Source organism: Diabrotica undecimpunctata, chromosome 4, assembly GCF_040954645.1.
Source record: "Diabrotica undecimpunctata isolate CICGRU chromosome 4, icDiaUnde3, whole genome shotgun sequence".
NCBI classification, from domain to species: domain Eukaryota; kingdom Metazoa; phylum Arthropoda; class Insecta; order Coleoptera; family Chrysomelidae; genus Diabrotica; species Diabrotica undecimpunctata.
Window position 1 is genome coordinate 14,732,486 of NC_092806.1, and position 22,696 is coordinate 14,755,181.

General features: G+C 33.2%; 1 protein-coding gene across 9 annotated transcripts in view; it reads right to left on the reverse strand.

Annotated features, from left to right (window-relative positions):
- Mical (Molecule interacting with CasL) overlaps positions 1–22,696 on the reverse strand; it is a 148,509-nt gene that overhangs the window by 90,296 nt on the left and 35,517 nt on the right. For all 9 annotated transcript variants that reach the window (XM_072528973.1, XM_072528971.1, XM_072528965.1 and 6 more), the window contains exon 2: positions 1,629–2,037. In XM_072528973.1, the coding sequence (XP_072385074.1) occupies positions 1,629–1,994 (366 nt within the window). In that variant the 5' untranslated portion in view covers positions 1,995–2,037. The remainder of the gene's footprint in view (positions 1–1,628; positions 2,038–22,696) is intronic.

The window sequence follows — 22,696 nt, forward strand, 5'->3', positions numbered from 1 at the left end:
GTAAAATCGAAATTGATGGGAAAATAATAAGTAGTAAGCAGGAAGCAAGGTTTAGATATATGGGAGTAGATATGACTAGTTACGGAGATGTTGAAGAAGAAGTACGACAACAAAGCTTAAAAGCAAGTAAAGCAGCGGGATCTCTTAATCACACAATCTGGAAGAACAAACACCTAAGACAAGACACAAAAACAAGAATCTATAAAGCAGCAATTAGACCTATATTAACATACACGGCGGAGAACAAGACCTGACACATCTAAAACGAGAAGATTACTAGAAACAACAGAGATGAAAATACTTCGACGAATATCAGGGGAAAGTCTGTTGGATAGGGAGAGAAGCTAAAACATAAGAAGAGCATGCAATATAGAAGACAAAAATGGATGGGTGACAAAACTTAAACAGGAGTGGAACGAACACATTAGTAGAATGGCAGAGGATAGGATAGTACGAATAGCACGAGATAAGTCACCAAAGGACGAAGAAGTATTGGCACACCAAGAAAAAGATGGTGCGATAATTTAAACAATTTAGGAGGCTAATATTGAAGAAGAAACAGGCTTTAAAGCCTACATACAAGAAGGAAGAAGAAGTTCTTGACGAATTGATTTAAACTTTTGTTGTGCTATACCAGACAGGTTAAAATGAGTAACAATTCGTCTCGCAGCAGCTATTATTTGTGGTATTTCTGTTTGAGACTTCAGCGATTCTTCCATATGCAATGAATGGATAAAAGACTTTCCAGTGCAACTTTTACAACTTTTATCATATTGGCACCATTGTCATGGACAAGTATTTTTGCTTTGAAGACATATTGGACAAATTGCTTTGAGGAATATTCCATCTGTCTGCAATAGCATTGAGGTCTTTTGCGATATTGGTACCAGTATGTGAGCACCGCTTTGAGACAACTCGTAAACTTCATCCACACATTTCGAAATGCACACCTCTTTCGCCGAATATTCGGAGAAGTGAGCTTTTTGATTATAGCCGAAAACGTTTGTGGTATTGAGTAATTTTAAAGTTTGATTGATTTATTGTTTACAAATACATTTTTTTGTCTTATAATTGCTGTAATACACAATCATTTTATAGCTCAATAAAACTATAAATACTTTTATTTTGTTTACTTCATTTTGCACTGGTTTGGTTGCTAGGTAAAAAATTTGGGATAGAACAGAATGGCGTGAATATTTATTTAGGTTTAAATACATTGTGAGAAGACACGCTAATTTTAATAAATTAATGAATTTGAACGGGTTAAGAGTATCTGCGATAAACGGTAATTTAATTTCGGGAGATTGGCAATGGAATTGGTAGAAATTTACCCACAGTACATCGCCTCACTTTGCTTTCTTTAAAAATGGTGGAAAAGCTGTGGACAATTATTATATCAGAACAGAAATTCTGGCATATAAACCCTTGTCAGAATGCGTAATAAGCGGTTATTCATAAGATAATTAAAAGAGAGAGGTGTAGACAGTTCAATGTCCAAGTGAATAGCACAACTACATCAATTAATCTTCAAATCAATCTATCGATCAATGCATTCTGTCAGTAGTCCGCGATCAAAAAACGCTTCCAAAAAAATTGAAAAAGTTTTTAAAAAGAAAACTAATACATACCACTTTAGCTCCTAACAACTGCGCCTCTATAGCTGTCCGCATACCGCAAGGACCTCCTCCTATCACAAGAACTCTCGTATTCGCTGCCGCCTTCCCTTTCTGGTAGCATTTGTGTGACGCCCTCGCATCGAACTTCTTGAGGAGAGCTTTGGCTCGCCATGAAGTCAAGTTGGCTCTTAGTTTCGGATAGAACAAATTGAAGACGTTCGGCCTAAGATGAAGGCTGTCGATTAAACCTCGATAATATCCGAGGATGTTTTTCACACTGGATGCATTGACGAACTGTTCGAAATATTCGTTCGCGTGAGCGGCGTCGAGACTAGATACTGGAACACCATGCTGAACGATTTGATTGCTACGATCCATTATAATACTAAGTTACTTAGAGTGATGTTTGAGCAAATATCATCTGAAACCAAAAATTAATAGTTAGCATATTTTAACGATTAATATTTAAAAATTATAAAGGGTATTGGTAAGAGTACCTAAATTCATACTAAGTACAACAGTTTAATACTAGCGGACCAACTCAACATCGAGTTTTTTAAATGAAATTTTTATTTTGCGAGAAAAATTAAGAGATCAATACAAACAATATAAGCAAGAATATACATAACATTCATCAATAATAATGCAAGTAAAAAGTGTATTAAATATCACGAAATATTTCGTCGAAAACAATGTTTTTTGTTACAATGTCTCTGAATGCAATGTTTAGTTCATCAAATGTCGACATGGATATCATTTAGCAGTTAATTTTGCATGCTGATCACGAATCCGGTGTCAGATTTGCTCTATCTTGACGTTTTATGCGCGTTTCGGGTCACTTCCGGTGTCGGATCGCAACCGGAAGTACATATTTAGATTCGTCTCGACGAGACCTTTCGATCCATATATACATTGTGGGGTCTAAAACTTAAAGTAAATTTTAACTTTCGGTCATCTCAAAACCGGAAGTGAATTTTTTATACCAAAAGTATATCTTGACAATCTCATACGTAATACTAATGATATTCCGAAAAATATTTTAATTATCTAATATGGTTTTTGAGTAAAGTGGTGGACAAGAAAAGGGCTTAGCGTTTTAGTATATAAGATTGCAGCATAAAATTGGAAAGATATCCGTTTTTCTCTGAAGAGAGAATTTAATTTACTTCTCTATTCCTTTATTGCAGTTTATTACCATTATCTACTTGGCCACTATACCAGAAAGTAAATAAGCATTTGTCCATGATAAATGTTTTTTTTTTACTTTATTTATTACTCCAGTCGCCAGGGACAAAAATGACCCTGCACCTTCAATTTTGGGACCTCAGAATATTTGCAAAAGAGTTTACTTCTTTTACTCCCCGACTTCCCCTAAAACCTCCCCACAGAAGGGGGAACCCGGAAAATATTTACGATTTAACAAAAATATGTGCGCCGTAGAAAAAAATGTTTCAAATAAAAAATGTAGCTGAGATGTTTTTTAATAAAAATGTTTATGAGCACTTTTTATGTATAATAAACCGTTCTCTCAGAAATAACGCTTGATCCGACCGGCGCCGGCGATTTTGAATCTCAGTTAGAGATAGTGCAAACACTCCTGACCACGGCGCAGTAGACGAAATTTGATTTAGTCCCCACTTCCATGCGAAACGCACTGTATTATGCAATGTGAAAGGTAGGACGTTTCAGTTTAGTTAGTATAATTCCACTTACAATAGAACCTTTCTGCCTTTACGTGAGTTTTGACTCCGCCTTCGCGCAGCTCCATGGTCAGGAGTGTTTGCACTATCTCAACGCGCACGCGATCAATTTTAAATCAAATTTGCCTCGACGATAAAAATTCGATATCTTTTGATGAGAGTGTCCTATCGACAAAAATCAAAACTCATTTTAAAGGTGAAGAGTGTGTGAAGACGCAAAATAGAAAAATTTCATACGAAAGCTGCACTCTTCTCCTTTAAAATGAGTTTTTCTTTTTGTCGATATGAGACTCTGATCAAAGGATGTCGAATTTTTACCGTTGAGTTGATAATCAGTTCGCACACGTAACTGACATTCAAAATCGCCATTCGCTTTAAGCATTGTTTCTGAAAGAACGGTGAATTCTACATAAAAAATGCTAATGAACATTTTTGATCAAAATCATCTCAGCAACATTATTTATTTGAAACATTTTTTTCTACGGCGTATAGATTCTTGGTAAATCGATTTTTTCCATTTCGCTCTTCGTAGAGGAAGCGTTTTACGGAGTAGCCGGGGGTAGGAGTGATAAACTTTATTGCATTTTTTTGGGGTCCCGAAATTCAGCTTATTCAAATTTATTCGATTTTTACAGTTCAAATCTATGACGACTGGACTATGTCCAGCGCTTCAAATATCATTTTACGAATCGCTCGTAAGTTTCTCTTAACATTCCCCAATAAAAATATTTTCCAATTTTTGTCTTTCTGACGATTCTTGTGTTTATTTTTAGTAATTTGAACATTAAAACATTTTAATCTTTAAATAATGAATTTTTAAATATTATCGTAATATCATTTTCCGATCATTTTGATGATGTGGCTTATGATTGGTTTTAGTGGCTAAAATCACGGATACGTAAGCAATGATACAAGTAACGGTTTTAGTAATTTAAGTTTGTTGTCTGAGATATTTCTGATTTAATTGTTGAGCTACAATTTTCGAATATCATCGCCATCTTCAATGTAGTACTTCTACCATTTTAACATCAGCAGATAATACAAGATCTCCTCCAATTTTGAACGGCTTTGAACTTCATATGGCGCTAGTAAATATTTTTAATTAACGGTCATAAATTTTTCAATTTTTCAAAGGATTTATTTCTTTATTTAAAGATTTTAACAGTCTTTAAAAGTATTCTGTTGGTTTATTGACATACGAAACATGCTTTGATCAAGATGTCTTTCTAATTTTGATGGTTTCATAATTTCCGAGACCAATAATTCATTGCAGATCAAATAAAGAAGTTGTTCATGACCCTTACAATTTTGAAATTTAAAGCCAAATTGAAGAAAATACTCATATTTTCTTTTTCGCACATTAAATGCCAGTATTCAATAGTTTGTCCTGCCTGAGGAGAGTTTGTAGCATTATCATCTGCGTCATTATCAGTCTTATTTAAGTTCAGCCATTTATTCATGGTCAAATATTATTCTGATACTAAAATCCAATAAACATATAAAAATAACATATCAAAATAATAATTGATTAATTAATTACCGAATAAAAAAAACTAAAATCTCGTTATGGTGGAGCACTGACAATTGACTACACTAGAATAGCGTCAATACTACAAACACTAGATCACATTACAAATAGGGCCGGTTGTTCGAACGCTAATCAAAACTTGATTGTAATCAAATATTTAATTAAAATCAAATACGTCACATTTTGAGGTTACGTTGACTGATTCATTTTATTCAATTTTATTATTTTGCGTTTTAATTTAAAATCAACCATAATTAAACTCTTTCTGATGTTAATTTCATGTTTTTATTTACAATTCAATAATAATAATAAGCAATTTTTAATAATTTTGACAGCTGCTGTGACGTATTTGATTGTAATTAAATATTTGATTACAAACAAGTTTTGGCGTTCGAACAACCGGCCCTTAGTGTTATTGAATCAATAGTTTTTTTTTTGCGGTACGAGTACTGGACGCGTTCGTGATTACTTCCATCCATCCTCCCTAAATAAGAGAACCGACATCGACAACTTGAGTCAGATATATCACTCCCTCATCATACAAAATAAATAAAAATAAACCCCGTACAAGACAGTAACTTCAATCCCATTTTTCTTTCCAAATTTCTCCTTTTTTTTTTCTTTTTTTGTTGGTTTGTTTTTTAAAGAAAAAGGAATAAATGAATTCTTGTTTAAAAGGTCCGTCCCTGTTCCGCTTGATAATTTCCTTAAGAATCGTAATCTGCACCATGCATTCCAAAGAAACACATGGACGAAAACAAGCCACATGTGAAAATTATGACGAGCTGATCCAAAACAATCGAAAAGATTAGTGTGGTTTGACCCTCGAAAGAGCTTAAACCAACGTTCTAATGAAGCCATCGGTTAAAATTAAATGAACTAATGTTCTTACAGTTTTACTTGTATTTTTTGTTTCGTTTCTCTCGTTTAGTTTTTAATCTTTAATGTTAAGTTATCGTAGAGTTTTTATAACATCTTTAAAAAAACCCTACAAATTGTTGTTGTAAGTATGAACCCTGTTGGTTTGTTTACTTATATTCTAAAATCTTTTTTATTTGTAGTGAACTGATGATGCTTTTAAAAATAAAAGCGAAACGTATTCGAATAAAGCAATAAAGTAGTTGACGACTTTTATTTGCCAATTATTGACCGATAAAACCTCTGCTATTCAACCATTGAATATATTCCAAATTTAATCAACGGTCGTATTTTTTACTATATATATATATATATATATATATATATATATATATATATATATATATATATATATATACATGCGCTATAGAAATTTCAAACATTTTTATATAAATAGATATTCTGTGCTTTAAACAGCTGATTCTTTAGGGTTGGTATCTAAAACTGTTTACTTTGCGTTCTTTGTTTGTGTTATCATTTAAGTGTAGGTTGTGTAAGTTTATCAACTTTATTATTTAATTTCTTTTTTTTTTATATTTCTTACATCATTTGATTTCGTGGGTAAGTTGTGAATTATCTGTTATTTGTTTTTTTTTAACAGAATAAACTTTGTTATAGGATACAAGATGGGTATAAATCGATCCAAAAATTAAAATATCAAGAAAAAAGCTTCGCTTCAACAAATCAGGCTGTACAATAAAACAAACCATGCACTGAAGATTGAATTGAACTGAAGGTTGTTCAAAATTCGTTCGCGGTGTAAATCAATCCTGAACTGATTGTAAATCGCGCTTGCGTACAACCCGGTTACTAACAGGATTCTGAATCTGAACTTATCCTAAAAGCGTCCAGTATTCGTACCGCGAACGAAACTACTGTCTCCAACCTTTCCAGTAGTGCAACCTTTGTATTCCAACCTTTGTGTGCAGGTGTGTGAGTGTGACTCTACTCAAATATACATCTAGCTGTTATAAAATCGGGTATTTAAATACTTGACATTAAAATCTCTCTCGCGATCTCAAAATTTTGCTACGTGACCCATAGTTTAAGAATGCCTGGTATAAATTATGTAAGAGCAGTTCTGAATCGAATGAAAAATAACTGTCCAGAAGACAATCGCAACAGAAATGCTAACATATGGATGGCATAAACCTAGAAAATACCATACAGGTTCTGTTTAATAAATGTCTAGATAGGGGAGAACAAGTAGGATTAAGAACATATTTTCCTACCTTAGTCTGCAATTGTAGGGTTAAAAATGAAGTACACCACAACAAAAATTACGCGTTATTTTATATTTAGAGTTATAAACTGCAATTATTATGTACAACACCTACAAACTAGACAAAATATGTTGATAAGTTTCTATAAATATTTACGAAGCAGTTCACCCAAGTTTTTCTCTATTTGCCTTCCTCACACTGTAAAAGGTCTGAAATAAAATTCTACATTTATTTTTATTTGCAGATACAGACATGCCGTCGGTTTATATGATTGATTAGCGATATGTCTCTAAAATATGCATGGTATAAAAAGATCGAGATTATCAGCACAATATTTATATTTCAAACATATTTATAAAATATTTCTATATTTTATAAATATCTTCGTACGTGAACAAGTTTTAATAATTATTTTGATCAAAAATAAAAAAGTTTTATTTAACAGGATATCTTCAGTCTGATATTGATGATGAAGAGGATACAGAATGGGAAAAAAAGTAAAAATGCAGACGATGCAATATTGATAGCCCAAGAAGAAGATAGTCTGCAAAGATTAGTCCACTGATAACCCATACTGCGCCTGTAATGAAATGGGAGATCTACAACATCTCATATTAGAGTGTGGATAGTACAGACAAAATATTAAAATAATTTGTGAAAAGTTAACTGACCTTTAGCTGATAATTTAAATGCAAAATTATATTTCCAAAAAATAAGTAGCCATTAAAATGTATCTACGAATACATAACGTTCTGTAGATTTAGATTATAAGTAGGCTTGGGTGATAAAATTAAAAATTGTAAATATTTAATATACAATTTAAAACAATGTGTCTATGAACATATATAACATCCTGTAAATTTGTATTATAAATATGTAGGTTTAAGAAATAAAATTAAAACTTATAAATATGTCATAGAAAAAAAAATAATAAAAAAAAATAAAAAAAGAATAAAAAACAAAGAAATAAATTATAAAAAACGAAAACAAAGTTTAAAAGACAATTTTAATTGTCTTTTAACTTTTATTATTATAATAACGTAAACACAAACGACGAAACAATCTGTTTTAAGTAATTTATAATAAAAATTAAGTGCTTTTCCGAAAAAAATCAGAAATAAAGGATAAACTATTCTCATCACTTTTAAAAGTGCAAAGGTAGCTGTTGGTATTCTATTATTATTCTTTTGTTCTTGTTGATGTAAGTAAACTGTCAAATCGAATCAAGTGTCAAACAGAATTTGAAGTTGAATTGCTTTGATTTAATCTAAAGAATTATGGTTGTAAATCCCGAAACAGCGACTGCTGTTGTTGCGTTGCTTCAAGACGGAAGAAGGAAGCGATATGTTGCTCAGAAGTATAAAATCTCCAATAGTACTAGTAGTATTTTTACACGTTTCTTGGTAACCTGAGCTTACACTAGACGACCCGGAACCGGTCCCCAACGAAGAACTATTTAGTGCCCGTGATGACCGCTTCATCCTTTTACAAAGTCTACGAGATCGTCGTGTCACGGCTGTACAAATCCGAAATCAACTTCAGTACGTCCGGAATACTAACGTAAGTGAACGAACAATTAGACGAAGGCTTAGAGAAGCAAATTTAAGCAGTCGCAGACCTGCAACAGGCCTACAACTTCTCAGGCGGCGTCGAGTTGAGCAGATTCAGTTTGCCAGAAACGATGCTCATTTTATTGTAAATAATTGAAGGCACGTTTTATTTACCGATAAGTCCAGGTTTACCTTGCGGTCGTGAGAGAGTATGGCGAAGACCACATGAGCATTTTGCAGAATGTACCTTCAGTCCTAGGGTAGGCTATCAAAGGGGGCTCAATTATGGAATTTCTCTAGAGGCACATACACAATTGTATATCGTTCCGAGAGGCTCCATAACAGCTGCCAAGTACATTGATGAAATTCTCCAAGATTTTGTTGTGTCTTATGCTGGTTTTGAAATGGAAATGACTTTGTTTTGATGCATGATAATGCCAAACCTCACAGTGCGAGAATCACTCAACAGTTTTTAAATGAAGTTAACATTCCTGTAATGAATTGGGCAGCATTGAATCCAGGCGCAAACCCAACATATTTGGGACATGCTTGGGCGAAGGATACGAAGTCGTGTTCCTCCCCCTTTAACCTTAAATCAGTTATAAGAAGCCCTTTTAGAGGAATGGGAACTTATTCCTTAACAGGACATTTCTCATTTGATTTTAGGCATGCCAAGGAGAATTCAAGCAATAACGAGCACGTGGAGGAAATATTCATTATTAAAATCAGTTTGTCCGGACATATGATTTAAGTTTTCATTAATTGAGCGTAATTTAGTTATAACATTTACTTACGTTATTTTCCTTAATTTTTAAAGTGTTATCTACTGAAACAGGTCTTTGTTCAAAACTTGCCGGTAAACGTATATCAAAAAAGATTAAAATGGCATAAAAATACATAAAAAAAATAAATTTAGATTTGAGAAAAATGTTAATTAACGCAATTAATTCTTACATTTTAATGTGTTAGTAAATTTGTTGTATACAATAAAAGATAAACTAACTTACCACAAATAGTCTGTCTAATTGGCTAAGCTAAAGCCATTATAAAAAACACTCTACAAAAAAAAACTTTACAGACCTAAGACTATGACACGAATTAGAATGTTTTCTCGACAATGGAACAAACTAGACTATTTTAGAAAATACTCTTGGGTAAGTTGCTTATCATATTGATATTTCGATAATTATGATGTACGGAAGAGCTGAAAATTCCAAATTAAAATACTATTATATTATCATGTATTAGGCTTATCTGCTAAAAGTAAATTGCCTTGAAAGCCCCATCCGCCTTGCAATTTGTTGTGACTAAAGTTTACCAAGAATAATTTCAAATAATGAATAATAGTTTCCTATTAGAGAGTTTTAATGTCCTAATTCTGGGATTTGCACACACATGAGGACCTAGTTAATTACTCCTTATTATACTTCAAATATTATACTATTCGTCATAGGATATGTCGAATAAGACTTAAAGGAAAGTTCGCTAATATTAGCATTATTAGCATACATGCTCCAAGGGAAGAAAAAGAGGATGATGAAAAAGGAGGCACTAGACCGAGAGTACGATGAGTGCCCAAAAAATGACATCAAAATAATAGCAGGAGACTTTAATGAAAAAGTCGGAAGAGAGAATAAATTTTCGCCCACCATCGAAAAAGAGAGCCTACACGGCCTACACAATCATAACGGTCTCAGAATCATAAAATTTGCGAAGTCTAAGAACATGGTAATAGCTGGGACATGATTTCCTCATAAATATATACATAAGGAAACTTGGAAATCTCCTGATAATGGAACAATTAACCAAATAGATTATATAATCATCGATGCAAGATACTGCTCTAACTTATTAGATGTTAGGTCTTTTAGAGAAGCAAACATAGATGGTGATCATTATAGTTAAAGCACGATTTAAAGAGAGAATATTCAATTTAAAAAAGGAAGATCGGGAGAAGGAGAGAAAAAATCGACATTAATAAACTAAAAAATCCCGACATTGCAAATATATACAGACAGCAAATAGAAGAACAAATAAGGACAAAAAACTTAGAAGAAGAAGAAGAAGAACACATTAACCAACTATGGGCAAATAAACGAGATGTTGTGTTATAGAAATCGGTTGAAATATTTTGCAAAACCAAGTCAGAAAAAAGAAATCATTAGTTTGATCATATGTAAGTGCGAAATGGCCACAAATAGAAAGAATGTAGAATATCAAAAAACCATCGGCTCAGGTTGTACACGGAGAGAAAAGAAGAGTATAGACGTCTTAGAAGAGAGGAGAAGAGGGAATACGAACAGAACACTCCTGATAAAACTGAAACGGGGAAATACTACAAATCCTTAAATAATAGCCGTCGAGAATTTAAACCACGATTAAAAATTTGTAAAGACACTAACGGTGAAATTCTACATGATAAAAACTCAGTTCTTAACAGATGGGCACAACATTTCAGCGAACATCTAAATATAAAAAAAAAATCCACAAGGAAAATAATTCCTGTAGCTGACTGTATACCACGTATAACAAAAGAGGTTAGTCTTCTTAGTTAGAGTTGCCAGCCGAAGTTCGTTTGAAGAGGTTTACTCTCCGGACACTGGAACTCACTTAAGCATGGGTGTATGTTACCTGAAGTAAAATCTAATTAAAATATTAAACATCATATAATATCAACATCATGTACAATCTTTGGTAACACATTTCATTTTAAAGGGTTTTTACCCAAATATTTTGGTGGCTCAGGCATGGGTAACCTGTATTTTAACCTGATGATGGAACAGTTGTTCCGAAAACGTTCGTGCTTGTAATGTTGCCCTTTTAAGGGTTTTTATAAAATAAAATATACCCACATACAAAGACTAACCTCTTTTATCTAAATATAAACGACATCGAAGGAGGTTACAACATAGAAAATCAACAAAATCTACGTCAACTATACAGTGAAGACTCAAAAAGAGAAGAAGTGTCAAATGCCATCTTAAAACTCAAAGACAATAAAGCTCCAGGAATCGATGAAATCTGTTCGGAAATGTATAAAAAAGCGGTGATCAACTTTTTGCACCAATCCATAAACTAATAGTACTTATATGGCAGAATAAATTGGTACCAGAAGAGTGGCTAAAGGGAATAATATGTCCGTTGCATAAAAAGGGTGATCAACTGGACTGTAGGAACTATAGAGGCATTACTGTTAGTATCTGCGTATAAAATCTTCTTCAAAGTATTGTTTGAAACATTTAAACATTTTATAAAGGATATTGTTGGTCAATATCAATGCGGATTTACTGCTGGAAAGTCAACTACACATCAAATTCAAGCACATAGGCAGATTCTAGAAAAGTAACTAGAAAATAACATAGATACACACCATCTCTTCGTCGACTTCAAAGCAGCCTATGACAGTGTGAAAAGAACTGCATTATATAATGCAATGATAGACTTTGGGATTCCACCTAAGTTAGTTAAGTTGACCCAACTAACAATGCAAAACGTAAGCTCATGCGTTAGAATTGAAGGAGAAAACTCTAAATTCTTTGACATTAATAATGGTCTAAGACAGGGAGACGCGCTGACGTGTCTCCTCTTTAATATTGCCTTGGAAAAGGCAATAAGACAATTGAAGACAAATAAAGACCGGTTTTGATATATGGGGCTAAAACGTGGACCTTATCTCAAAATGATGAAAGACTTTTGAGATGAGGAAAGATTTTTGGGGCCGTAAATGAAAATGGGCTATGGCGTCGAAGATACAACTTTGAACTATATCAATTACTATTTAAATGGGAATAAGCCACAATTAAAGGTTAAAGTTAGTTTATTGACGTTTCAATTTCCACTCCGGAATTCCGAAGTATATCTGAACTATATCAGTTATACACCGATCCAGATATTGTGAAATTCGTTAAAGCGGAGAGACTTAGATGGCCTGGATACATTGCTAGGATGTCAGATCACGAATACAAGAAGAGATTAACATTTTCAAAACCAGAGGGCACAAGAAGTAGAGGACGACCACGAAGGAGATGGATTGATGATGTGGAAGAAGACCTACAGATTCTAAGGGTCAAAAGATGGAGGGAAGTTGCCAGTAATCGACAGGAGTGGCGACTTCTGTGTGAGCAGGCTAAGATCCACAACGGATTGTCGAGCCACTTATGATGATTACTTCAAATATTTGCATAGTAGTTGTAGTTCACATCTCAGAAATTTTGACCATTTTTTATAAGAAATACTTATATTTCGGCACTTTAATTTGAAATAGTCAGTTTATTATTTAGTTCTAAAGTTATAGTGCATATTAATCGTAAAAAATTAATTTATTAAACTGTACGCCTATAAACGTAAAGGTGCGTCTAAAGAATGGCCACTTCATTGTGATTTATCACTATTTCTCTCTCCATACCCAATAAAGTTCAGACAGTTTTATAGTTACAATTAAGGAAACTCCAAGGCAAAATAACAATTCGTGCTGTATTAGTGTTAAATTAACATATATTGATTAAACGGAAATCCGTCATCCGTTACATTCAAAGATTTCTGGTGAAAACTATTCTACTGCTCCAGTATTTACGAGGTTATAATAATTTTAATACACTTATATAAGTTTTAATTAAAGATATCATTTATGGTTGGTTGGTTTACTGATTTCTCATATTTATGTTCGGTGAAATGAAATATAAGAATATTACTTTTCGCGTTCACCTGACATCTTTGATTTAAGCATATTTAGTCCAGGGTTTTGAGTTGGGTATGATGCATATAATTGCAGATTTTTTCATAACTCGCTCCAAAATATCACTACAAATGATAATTTCACTATGCGTGAGATGTAAAATGAGGGCTTAACTTTTTATTAAACAATATATAAAAAAAAATTCAAAGAATTTGATATTTTTCCTCCTTTTTTCGCATATATCTCCAGAACTATTAGTTTTAGAATAGTTTTATTTATTTATTTATTTAACACACGGGGTAACCCCATTAACAGTTTAAAATACACAGTTTTGAAGAAGTTCATAAATAAATTAGCTATGTCTTGACCATTTGTTGCAGATTGGACTTGATAAAATAAGGAGTTAGGTAGGTTATGACCAAATCGCTTTATGTACTTCAAAAATGATTTTGGATCATTTTTAGGCCAGTATCTATACCTTTGATATAGTTGCTGAAGCCAATTTCAGAAAGTTGTTTACATTCAGCTCTTAGGTGGGAAAATCTAATATAGTCATCATCAGAACGATAATCAACATAATTATAGTGAATCAAAATCATTAACGATACATACCAAGTCTATGGAAGCAAGGAAGTTGTTAAGCGCTATGTAATCGCCATTCCGAAAATCATGAAACAACTTATCATAAACCAACTTATTTCTGTTTGTTTCTTTCACATCGAGGTTTAAGTAACAATCATAACCCACGTGGATGCTAGGATCTACAAGGGGATCGCTTGCTTTTAAGATATTTAGCTCTCTAACGTTAGAAAAAACTAAATCCAAAAATACATTATGATTATTGTGAATATTATTATGTTGATACAATTTTAAAAAACCAAAGACTTCAGCAATATTCACAGTTGGATCACTTGCAGGACAATTCACAATCACACCAAACTCATCATTCTACCATGATGCATTGGTAAGATTGTAATCACCAAAAACGTATATATCCTGTGCTGAGTATAGCAGAAAAACATTTTCCATAGTTTGACAATGCCTGGCTGGCCTAGATATTAACCTCGCGAAAACAGAGTACCTATCTACAAGTGAAGAAGACATAGAAGATCTACAGATTGATGACAACGTAACAATCAAAGGAAAGGATAAATTCAAATACCTGGGGTTCATAATCACGAAAAAGGCAACAACAGAGGAAGAAATTACACAAAGATTAGGACAAACAAGAACAGCAATCCGACAACTTAACTCAGTATGGTGGGATAGACACCTAAATATGAAGACAAAAACGCAGATTTATAAAACATTAGTGCGAAGTATTATGACATATGGGGCCGAAAATTGGATCATAAACAAGAAAAACAGCAGTAAGATAATAGCAACAGAGATGGAATGCCTGCGAAGATGCTGCAGAGTAACAAGAATGGATAGGAGAAGTAATGACGAAATAAAGCAAAGAACATCAATAGAAACAGACATACTAACATATATAGAACAAAAAAGACTAAAGTGGTATGGACATGTAAGAAGAGCTAGCGACAGCAGATGGATAAAAAGAATAACCGAATGGAGCCCCATAGGAAGGAGGAAAAGAGGACGACCCCGAAAATCCTGGAGAAACGAAGTAGACGACGCCATGAGTAAGAGAGGACTAAACGATGGAGAATGGAACAACAGAGAGAGATGGAAACGGTTGAGCGAGGGAAGGCAGTGAATACTGTAGAATCCCTAAATATATATATGACAATGCCAAGTTGTATACTTAGCGAGATGATTGTGGAGGTATGTAGACACCACCGACCACAAACTTGACTTCATTTTGTTGAAATAAGATATATATTTGTTCAACCCGATCTTCACGAATACTAACACTACGGTTTGTGATTCTCTGGGATCTATCACATCTGTAGATATTAAAACCATCACATTTAATTTCAGAATCAGTTATTTTATCACTTAAGTGACCCTCCACTAAAATAATTATATTGTACGAGCAGCAGATTTTCATCACCAACATATTTTCTTTCATCTAGTTCCTTTTTAGCTGCCTTGTAGCGCTTTGCTCCATCTTCGTTTGATCCTTAGAGATTCTATAAACAGTATTCCCTAGACTTAAGAGCCAATTTCACCATGTTAGCATTACATATAACTTTGACTGGTCTAGTTTGATTGTAACTGGACACTTTGCCCACTCGGATAACATGTGATATGGTGGATTCCTCCTGTTGTAAGCCAAGTAAACGAAAGACCTTACACATCTGAGATTTGTCATAGCTAATGCGATCGGCTAATACATTAGAGTTATATCTAGGAATTTTATAAATCATGAGATTTTGAGCTCTATCTATACGTTGTTGTACTTCATAAAAAACTGAATTGGGTGTTATCTGTGAATTGCTATTTTCCATTAATGTAATCTTTTCTTTATATTTTCTAAAAAACATAGGAACCCTCTTAAATGCTTCACGACAGGTAGCGCAAAAGTACATAAGTAGACGTTTCTGCAAAATAATTGCCCGTATCTCGAGACAATCCAGAGCATTTTTCTGCAATGTGTATCCTTGAACGGCAACTGTCGCATGCTATTATTTGCTTTTTTCAGTACCCAGATCTTGGGAACAAGTGCTACAATTATTGGTCATTATAACCTCAAAATTTTATTTTAAAATACTTCAGCAATCCTCGGCTTTTTGCGGTTTATTATTTATAAAATATAAAAAGCAATAAGTAAGTAAGTAATAAAGCAACAACCTGGGAAGCCATAAGTGAAAGATTGATTAAAGTAAATATGTGTCTTCACGGATATAAACTAACAATTATGGGCGTATACGCAATAAATAACGACGCACTAGCCAACGTAAAAGACGCATTTTTTGAACAGCTTCACGAAGAAATATCGAAAATAAGTCAATCGCGGGAAATAATATTAATGGGGGATATTAACAGTAGAGTAGGAAGAAAAGATGCGGATGAAATAGTAGGAAAATACGGAGAAGACACCATGAACAACAATGGTGAAAGATTCATAGATTTATGCAACCAGAATCAACTCAGAATATTAAATGGGTACTTTCCACATAAACTGATACACAGCTATACATGGACTCAGGAAACACGAAACATAAAATCAATAATCGATTATATTGTAACAAAACAAAAAACCCGACTAAGAGTACAAGATGTAAGAGTTCAGAGAAGCTCAACATGCGGTAGCGATCACTATTTATTACGTTCAAAAATACACTTCCCAATCCGAAGACCACATAGAGAAACACGCATAGACATAAACACAACAGAAAAGATACAGGAACGAAGATACAACATCAGAAGCCTAGATGAAGAAAGTACCCAAGACTTATTTAAAAATAGATTGGATAAGAAGCTACAAATTCCCGCCCCCAAGAATATCGACCAGCTATATAAACATATAAAAAACTGTTTACACGAAGCAGCATTTGAAGCAATGGGATACTACATAAAACCCAAGGTAAACAAACCATACTGGTGGGATAACGAAATAGAGGAAGAAATAAAATGTAAAAGACAACTATACCAACAATATTTAAGTTCTAAATCATTACAAGACAAAATAAAATATAAGGAAAAACAAGCAGAAGTACGAAGGAAAATCTCTAAGAAGAAGAACGAGTCTTGGGAAAGAAACTGCCAACGAATAAATACTTATCTAGGAGGAACCAGAAGCACAGAAAGCTGGAAACTGATAAAAAAATTGAGAAAAGAAAAGAATAAAGAAGTAATACAGAGCATAAAACCTGAAGACTGGGAAGAGTATTTCAAAGGACTTTTGGTAGAGAATAGAGTCGAATTTCAAGATAGAATTTCAATAGTTGGCTCGCCAATAAGATTAACAACAGAGGAAATTAAAAATGTATGTAAACAGCTGAAGAGGAACAAAGCACCCGGACCAGGAGATATACCCGGAGAATTGTTTAAGTACGGAACGAACAAATTGTACGAATGTCTTCGACAACTTTTTCAAGAATGCATAAACACAAGCGAAATCCCTACGGAATGGAAGATATCATACCTCAGTACTATACATAAAAAGGGTGATAAAAATAATTGTGAAAATTACCGAGGAATAGCTGTAACCGGATCTATGAGTCGAATATATGGAAAGGTGTTAAAGAACCGAATCGAGAGAGAATACTTGTATTATGAAGCAGAAGAACAAGCAGGATTTCGTACGGGTCGATCCACTATTGACCACATTTTCTCCTTAACCCAGATAATAGAAAAAAAGATGGCAAGGAATCAAGAGATTCATATGTTGTTCGTCGACCTACGGAAAGCCTACGACAGCGTTCCACTGAAGAAGCTGTGGCAATCAATGGAAAGCACGAATATTAATATAGAATTAATAAAAGCCGTCAAAGTGCTATACAACCAACCAATAATAAAGATAAAAGCGGGGACACAAATAACAACAGGATTTATAACATCAAAAGGATTAAAGCAAGGATGTTGCTTGTCTCCCACTTTATTTAAAATATACCTCGAAAGTGCTTTAAAAAGATGGAAACAAAAATGCAGGACAATGGGGATACCGCTCACCAATACTATGGTATATACGCTTAACTTTGCAGACGATCAAGTAATAATGGCTCAAGATTATGACGATTTAAACTATATGGCACGAAAATTAATTGAAGAGTATGATATATGGGGTCTAGAAGTAAATAAAAAGAAAACCGAATACCTGTGCATTGGAGCAGAACAAAAAGATCTCATATTAGACGATAACACTACGATAAAGCACTGCTGTGACAACAAATACCTAGGTATCACTATTTCACAAGATGGAACATTAGACAAAGCCATAAGAGAGAGAAATACGTCAGGGAGAAAAGCCATCACAATGTTAAACACCATTTTATGGGACCAATCCATCAGCAAAGAAAATAAAAAGAGGATATATGAGACTATAGTAAAAAGTATCACTTTATACAGCTGTGAGGTATGGCCACTGAAAGAAAGAACACTGTCAACGCTGAAAGCGACGGAAATGGATTTTTGGAGAAGAGCCGCAGGAAGATCTAGAAGAGAAAGGATTACCAACGAACGCATTAGAGAAATAATGGGAATCAAACGAACAATCACAGATGACCTAACAACAAAACAACTTATCTGGTTCGGACACTTACAAAGAATGGACGAACAACGAATGCCAAAATAAATACTAAAGTGGCAACCAGAAGGAAAGAGAAAACGAGGTAGACCGAGAAAAAGTTGGAGCGAAGGAATAAATAAAGAACTGAGAGAGAGGGCCATAGAAGAAGATCTATGGAACAACCGGTCTAAGTGGCGATTGGAAGTCGGAAAACGGCGGAGAACGTTATAAACCGACAAGTAGTAGTAGTAAAAAGCAATAACCGAATTAACTAGTACGCACAATATTATTTTTAATATGCTTTCAAAACTGAAAAAGTTTTTAGAAAAATAAAGCAGCAAAATTTTGTTTGTTTTGATAACCTAACCTAATCGATGATAAACTGAATTTTGTATCGGACATAAAAGTTTTTTAATTAAATTTTACATAAGACAAAGCTAGTTTCAAATCTTAAAAAATTATTATTATTGGAAAAATACTGAAAAACACAAAAAAAACAGTTAAAAAAGTGTTTTTTATGAGTTTATTTTCCAGACTAAAATCAAACTTAGGACACTCATATTCCGAAAGAAAACCATTTAATATGGCATGACTCGCAAAAACAGATAACCAAAAAAGGTATATCGATGGAAGGTAACCGTATACACGTATTTCTGACTATTGGTCAGTGAGACACTAGATCAATAAAATAGTCACTTTCTTCATTTGTCGATACTTGCATGTCGTTCACATTCACGACAGCATTAACTGCAGTACTTTGTTCGTACATTCCGGTAAAAACGAGAACGCTGGTTAAAGCTGGTTACTGACGCAGACCTGCTTTAACTGTGTACTTTTAAATTTAAAAATAAAGCATTCGTTTTGAAAATTCATAAGCGCGGCTCTGCGCTGAATTGCCGGTAAGCGGAAATCTGCTTCCACTGAGTTTGTACGATAACGCTTGTGTCCATATTGTATGGACTGCGCTGCGTTTAATGCTCGCAACGGATCCTACGTCCGTTTATTGTCACAATAAAATTCGACGACCAATCTAAAGAGAGTTGACCATTTATTAACAATGGAAATTCGAAATGAAACAGCTATAGTTTATTTTTATGAACGAGAGAGTAATTAGCATAATTTTAACTGGTAGCTCCGACCACTCCATGGGCGTGTTCAAGATTAATTGAAAAATTACTTTGAATAATTGTAAAAAATAAATGAATTATTTCAGTGTTATAAAGTGTTATGTGTATGTAAACAAAAGTGACCTCTTTTATCACACACTATATTAGAACTGACTGGCCTACATTAAAAAGGGTTTTAAAAAATTCACATTTTTTTTAATTTTTAAAAATTACAAAAGAGAAAAAGAGTTTTTAAAACCGTCTAAGGTATGTTAAATAGATGAATAAAAATATTAATATAAAACTTACAGCTACTTGTTACAAATCCAAATCAGATTCAGAAGATGAACTTTCAGAACCAAGATTTATAATAACTAGCTCGATCATTTTATCAGTAATATTGTCCAGCTTCCACATTTTTTCCTCTTCTTTAATAGTGTGATTTACTGCCTTTTCCCAGTTTTCAGGTTTTACATTATTTACGGCCTCCAAAAACAACTGTTTAACATCATGAATTTTAAAAGTGGTATTTTTTCTTGAAACTTCACTCTTTATCTGTGCCCATACCAGTTCAATCGGGTTTAATTCACAATGATATGGTGGGGATCTAAGTACTGTCATTCCACGATTTTTGGCAATTTCATCAAATTCGTATTTTTTAAATTTTTCTTTATGAAGGGCACACAACGAATAAAGTTCCTTTCTTATAGATCCGGGATGGTACGTAATATTTTTTGAACTCAGCCAATTCTGCAAGTCTTTTTTTAACCACTTGGTTGTGGGCAGTCCTTCTATAAGTCTAGAGTGATAACTTGCATTATCCATTACTATTACACAGTTCTTAGGAAGAAGATCTATCATTTGTTCGAACCATTCTTGAAAGACATCAGCGTTCATGTCTTCATGGTAGTCACCGGTACGAGTTGATTTAAAAGTTAATAAACCACCTTCAACAAAACCGTCTGAACTGCCAATGTGTACTATTATCAGCCTGCGTCCCTTTCCTGATGGTGGGTTTAAACCAGTAGATAAGTTATTTACAAAAGCGTGCCTTTGACTTGTAACAGTTTCATCCTGCCAAAATTTATTTGGTGTATGACCCTCGTTGATCTATTTTTCATCAAGATAAAATATTTTTCTTTTTTGGTTTCTCATTTCCTTTATGGTTCTTAGAAAATGTCTTCTCCATATGACAATATCGCTTCTTTCTAATAAAATAGACTTTCTGGGATTCTTTTTCCAGCGGAAGCCTATTTCTTTTAAAAGTTTCCATAACGTACTTCGACTCATTTCTGGGTAATCCTTATCATCTCGAACTGAGACAAGAACTTTATCCAATGTTGGAAATTCTTGTCTAAAGAAGAATTCATGCACTTTCCGTCGAAGTCCTTCTTTAAAATGATATTCTATTTGAAATTTTGGTTTCCCTGGAGCATTACGTGGCATTTGAAAACTACCACATTTCTCTTCTTTAATAACTCTGTAAATCGTAGATTTCCCAACACCAAGTGTACTGCTAACTAACTCAACGGTCTCATCAACACTTTCACATAAACGTTTGTCTGTAAATGATTTAAAACAATTAAATATTAATGTTTTTTCATTAACTGTTAGAGGACCAATTTTTCGGCGTTTACACGGCACTTCCAAATTTTCCATAACACTAGTATACACAATAAACTGCACCTTGCAACTGAAGTACCTACTTTTAGTGAACTGTTAAGAATTTTGAATACGCCACTTGGACCTTCCTATATACAAAATGGAAAAACCCACTATCACATTTTCTGTGGAATAAGTTACTGTCGTAGATTCCTGGAATTAAAGAATTAAATGTTTGATTGTTGAAACCCTTACTTCGTGGAATGCACTCATTTCAGATAAAATAAAACGTTTTATTTTATCTAAAGAATTAAACTTTATTTTGCAAATAGGCAAAGAATTAAACTTTATTTTGCAAATAGATAAAATAAAACGTTTTATTTTATCTAAAGAATTAAACTTTATTTTGCAAATAGGTAGGTACTTATTAAACTTTTATTGGTTATATATAATCCTCACTACTATTATATAGTAGTAATCCTATATAATAATATAGTAGTAATCCTCACTACTATTGTATTCTATTCTGCTCCAACCTTTATACCTGGTGGTCATACTCAATTTAAAATTGTTTTCCTATATACTTCTGTAAACTTGTTGACAAATATCTGTTTTTCATTGAGTCACCCGTATCAACAGTTTAGGGATTTGCATACATAATTTATTGTTTTATTACTCTCTCATACATAAAAATACACTATAATAAATGTTGTACACTCTTTTTGAAGTATATATTGACTAATCAAGAAAAAACGGGATGTGCTCTTGATTAGCTACATCACTATAACTATTTAACATGATTTTACCAAGATGAAATTAACAATTATTATAAATTTAAGAGAGCAGGTATCTGCACAAAATTTTTAGCGACAGACTCTATTAAAATATATTTTGTTTGGGCCCCCGTGTTATAAATTTCCTTAACATTTTGACATAGTACTCCGTCCGATAGCCGAAAAGATTATAACAAACAAAAAATTATAATATTTAATTGCTGTTTGGTCAATATTGTAATTTAAAACAGGAACAAAGTTCCGTTATGTACAATACCCTTTCCATAAACCACGTATTAAATGTTATAATTAGCAAAATATCTGTTACATATTCACGTAACTCATTTACAGTTCATTATTTTTATAAAATAATTTCAAACTGTTTATATAAATATGAATAAACATGAAAATATTTTAGTACCTGCTGAATATTTTATAAATTTCTCGGATGCAGACTTTATTTTTAGTTACGTGTCTGTCTAGCATAGAATTTTACCGTTTCTATATCGTAATGTTACTTTAAATAATACTAAACGCTGCAACATACTTTTCAGTCAATATTTCATATTTTATGGAGAATAATTTACGCTTGAATTGTCATCAATAGAATGTACGTAACATATGTCTTTGTTTACGTTTTTTTACGCTAATAAAGACACTGCTTTACATATTTCAATAAATATCGTATTATTTTAACAAACCGATACGATGGAATATCAAACGACCTAACAGAGTTTGTTTTTAGCTACAGAATATCAACTTACACCTCTGTGAATATGATTTAATCCGATAATATCGCTCGTGTCTTCCTTCAGTGCCTTAATTACCGCTAGAAATACTTATCTCGGTTCTCTATAAATATGCCCTAAAT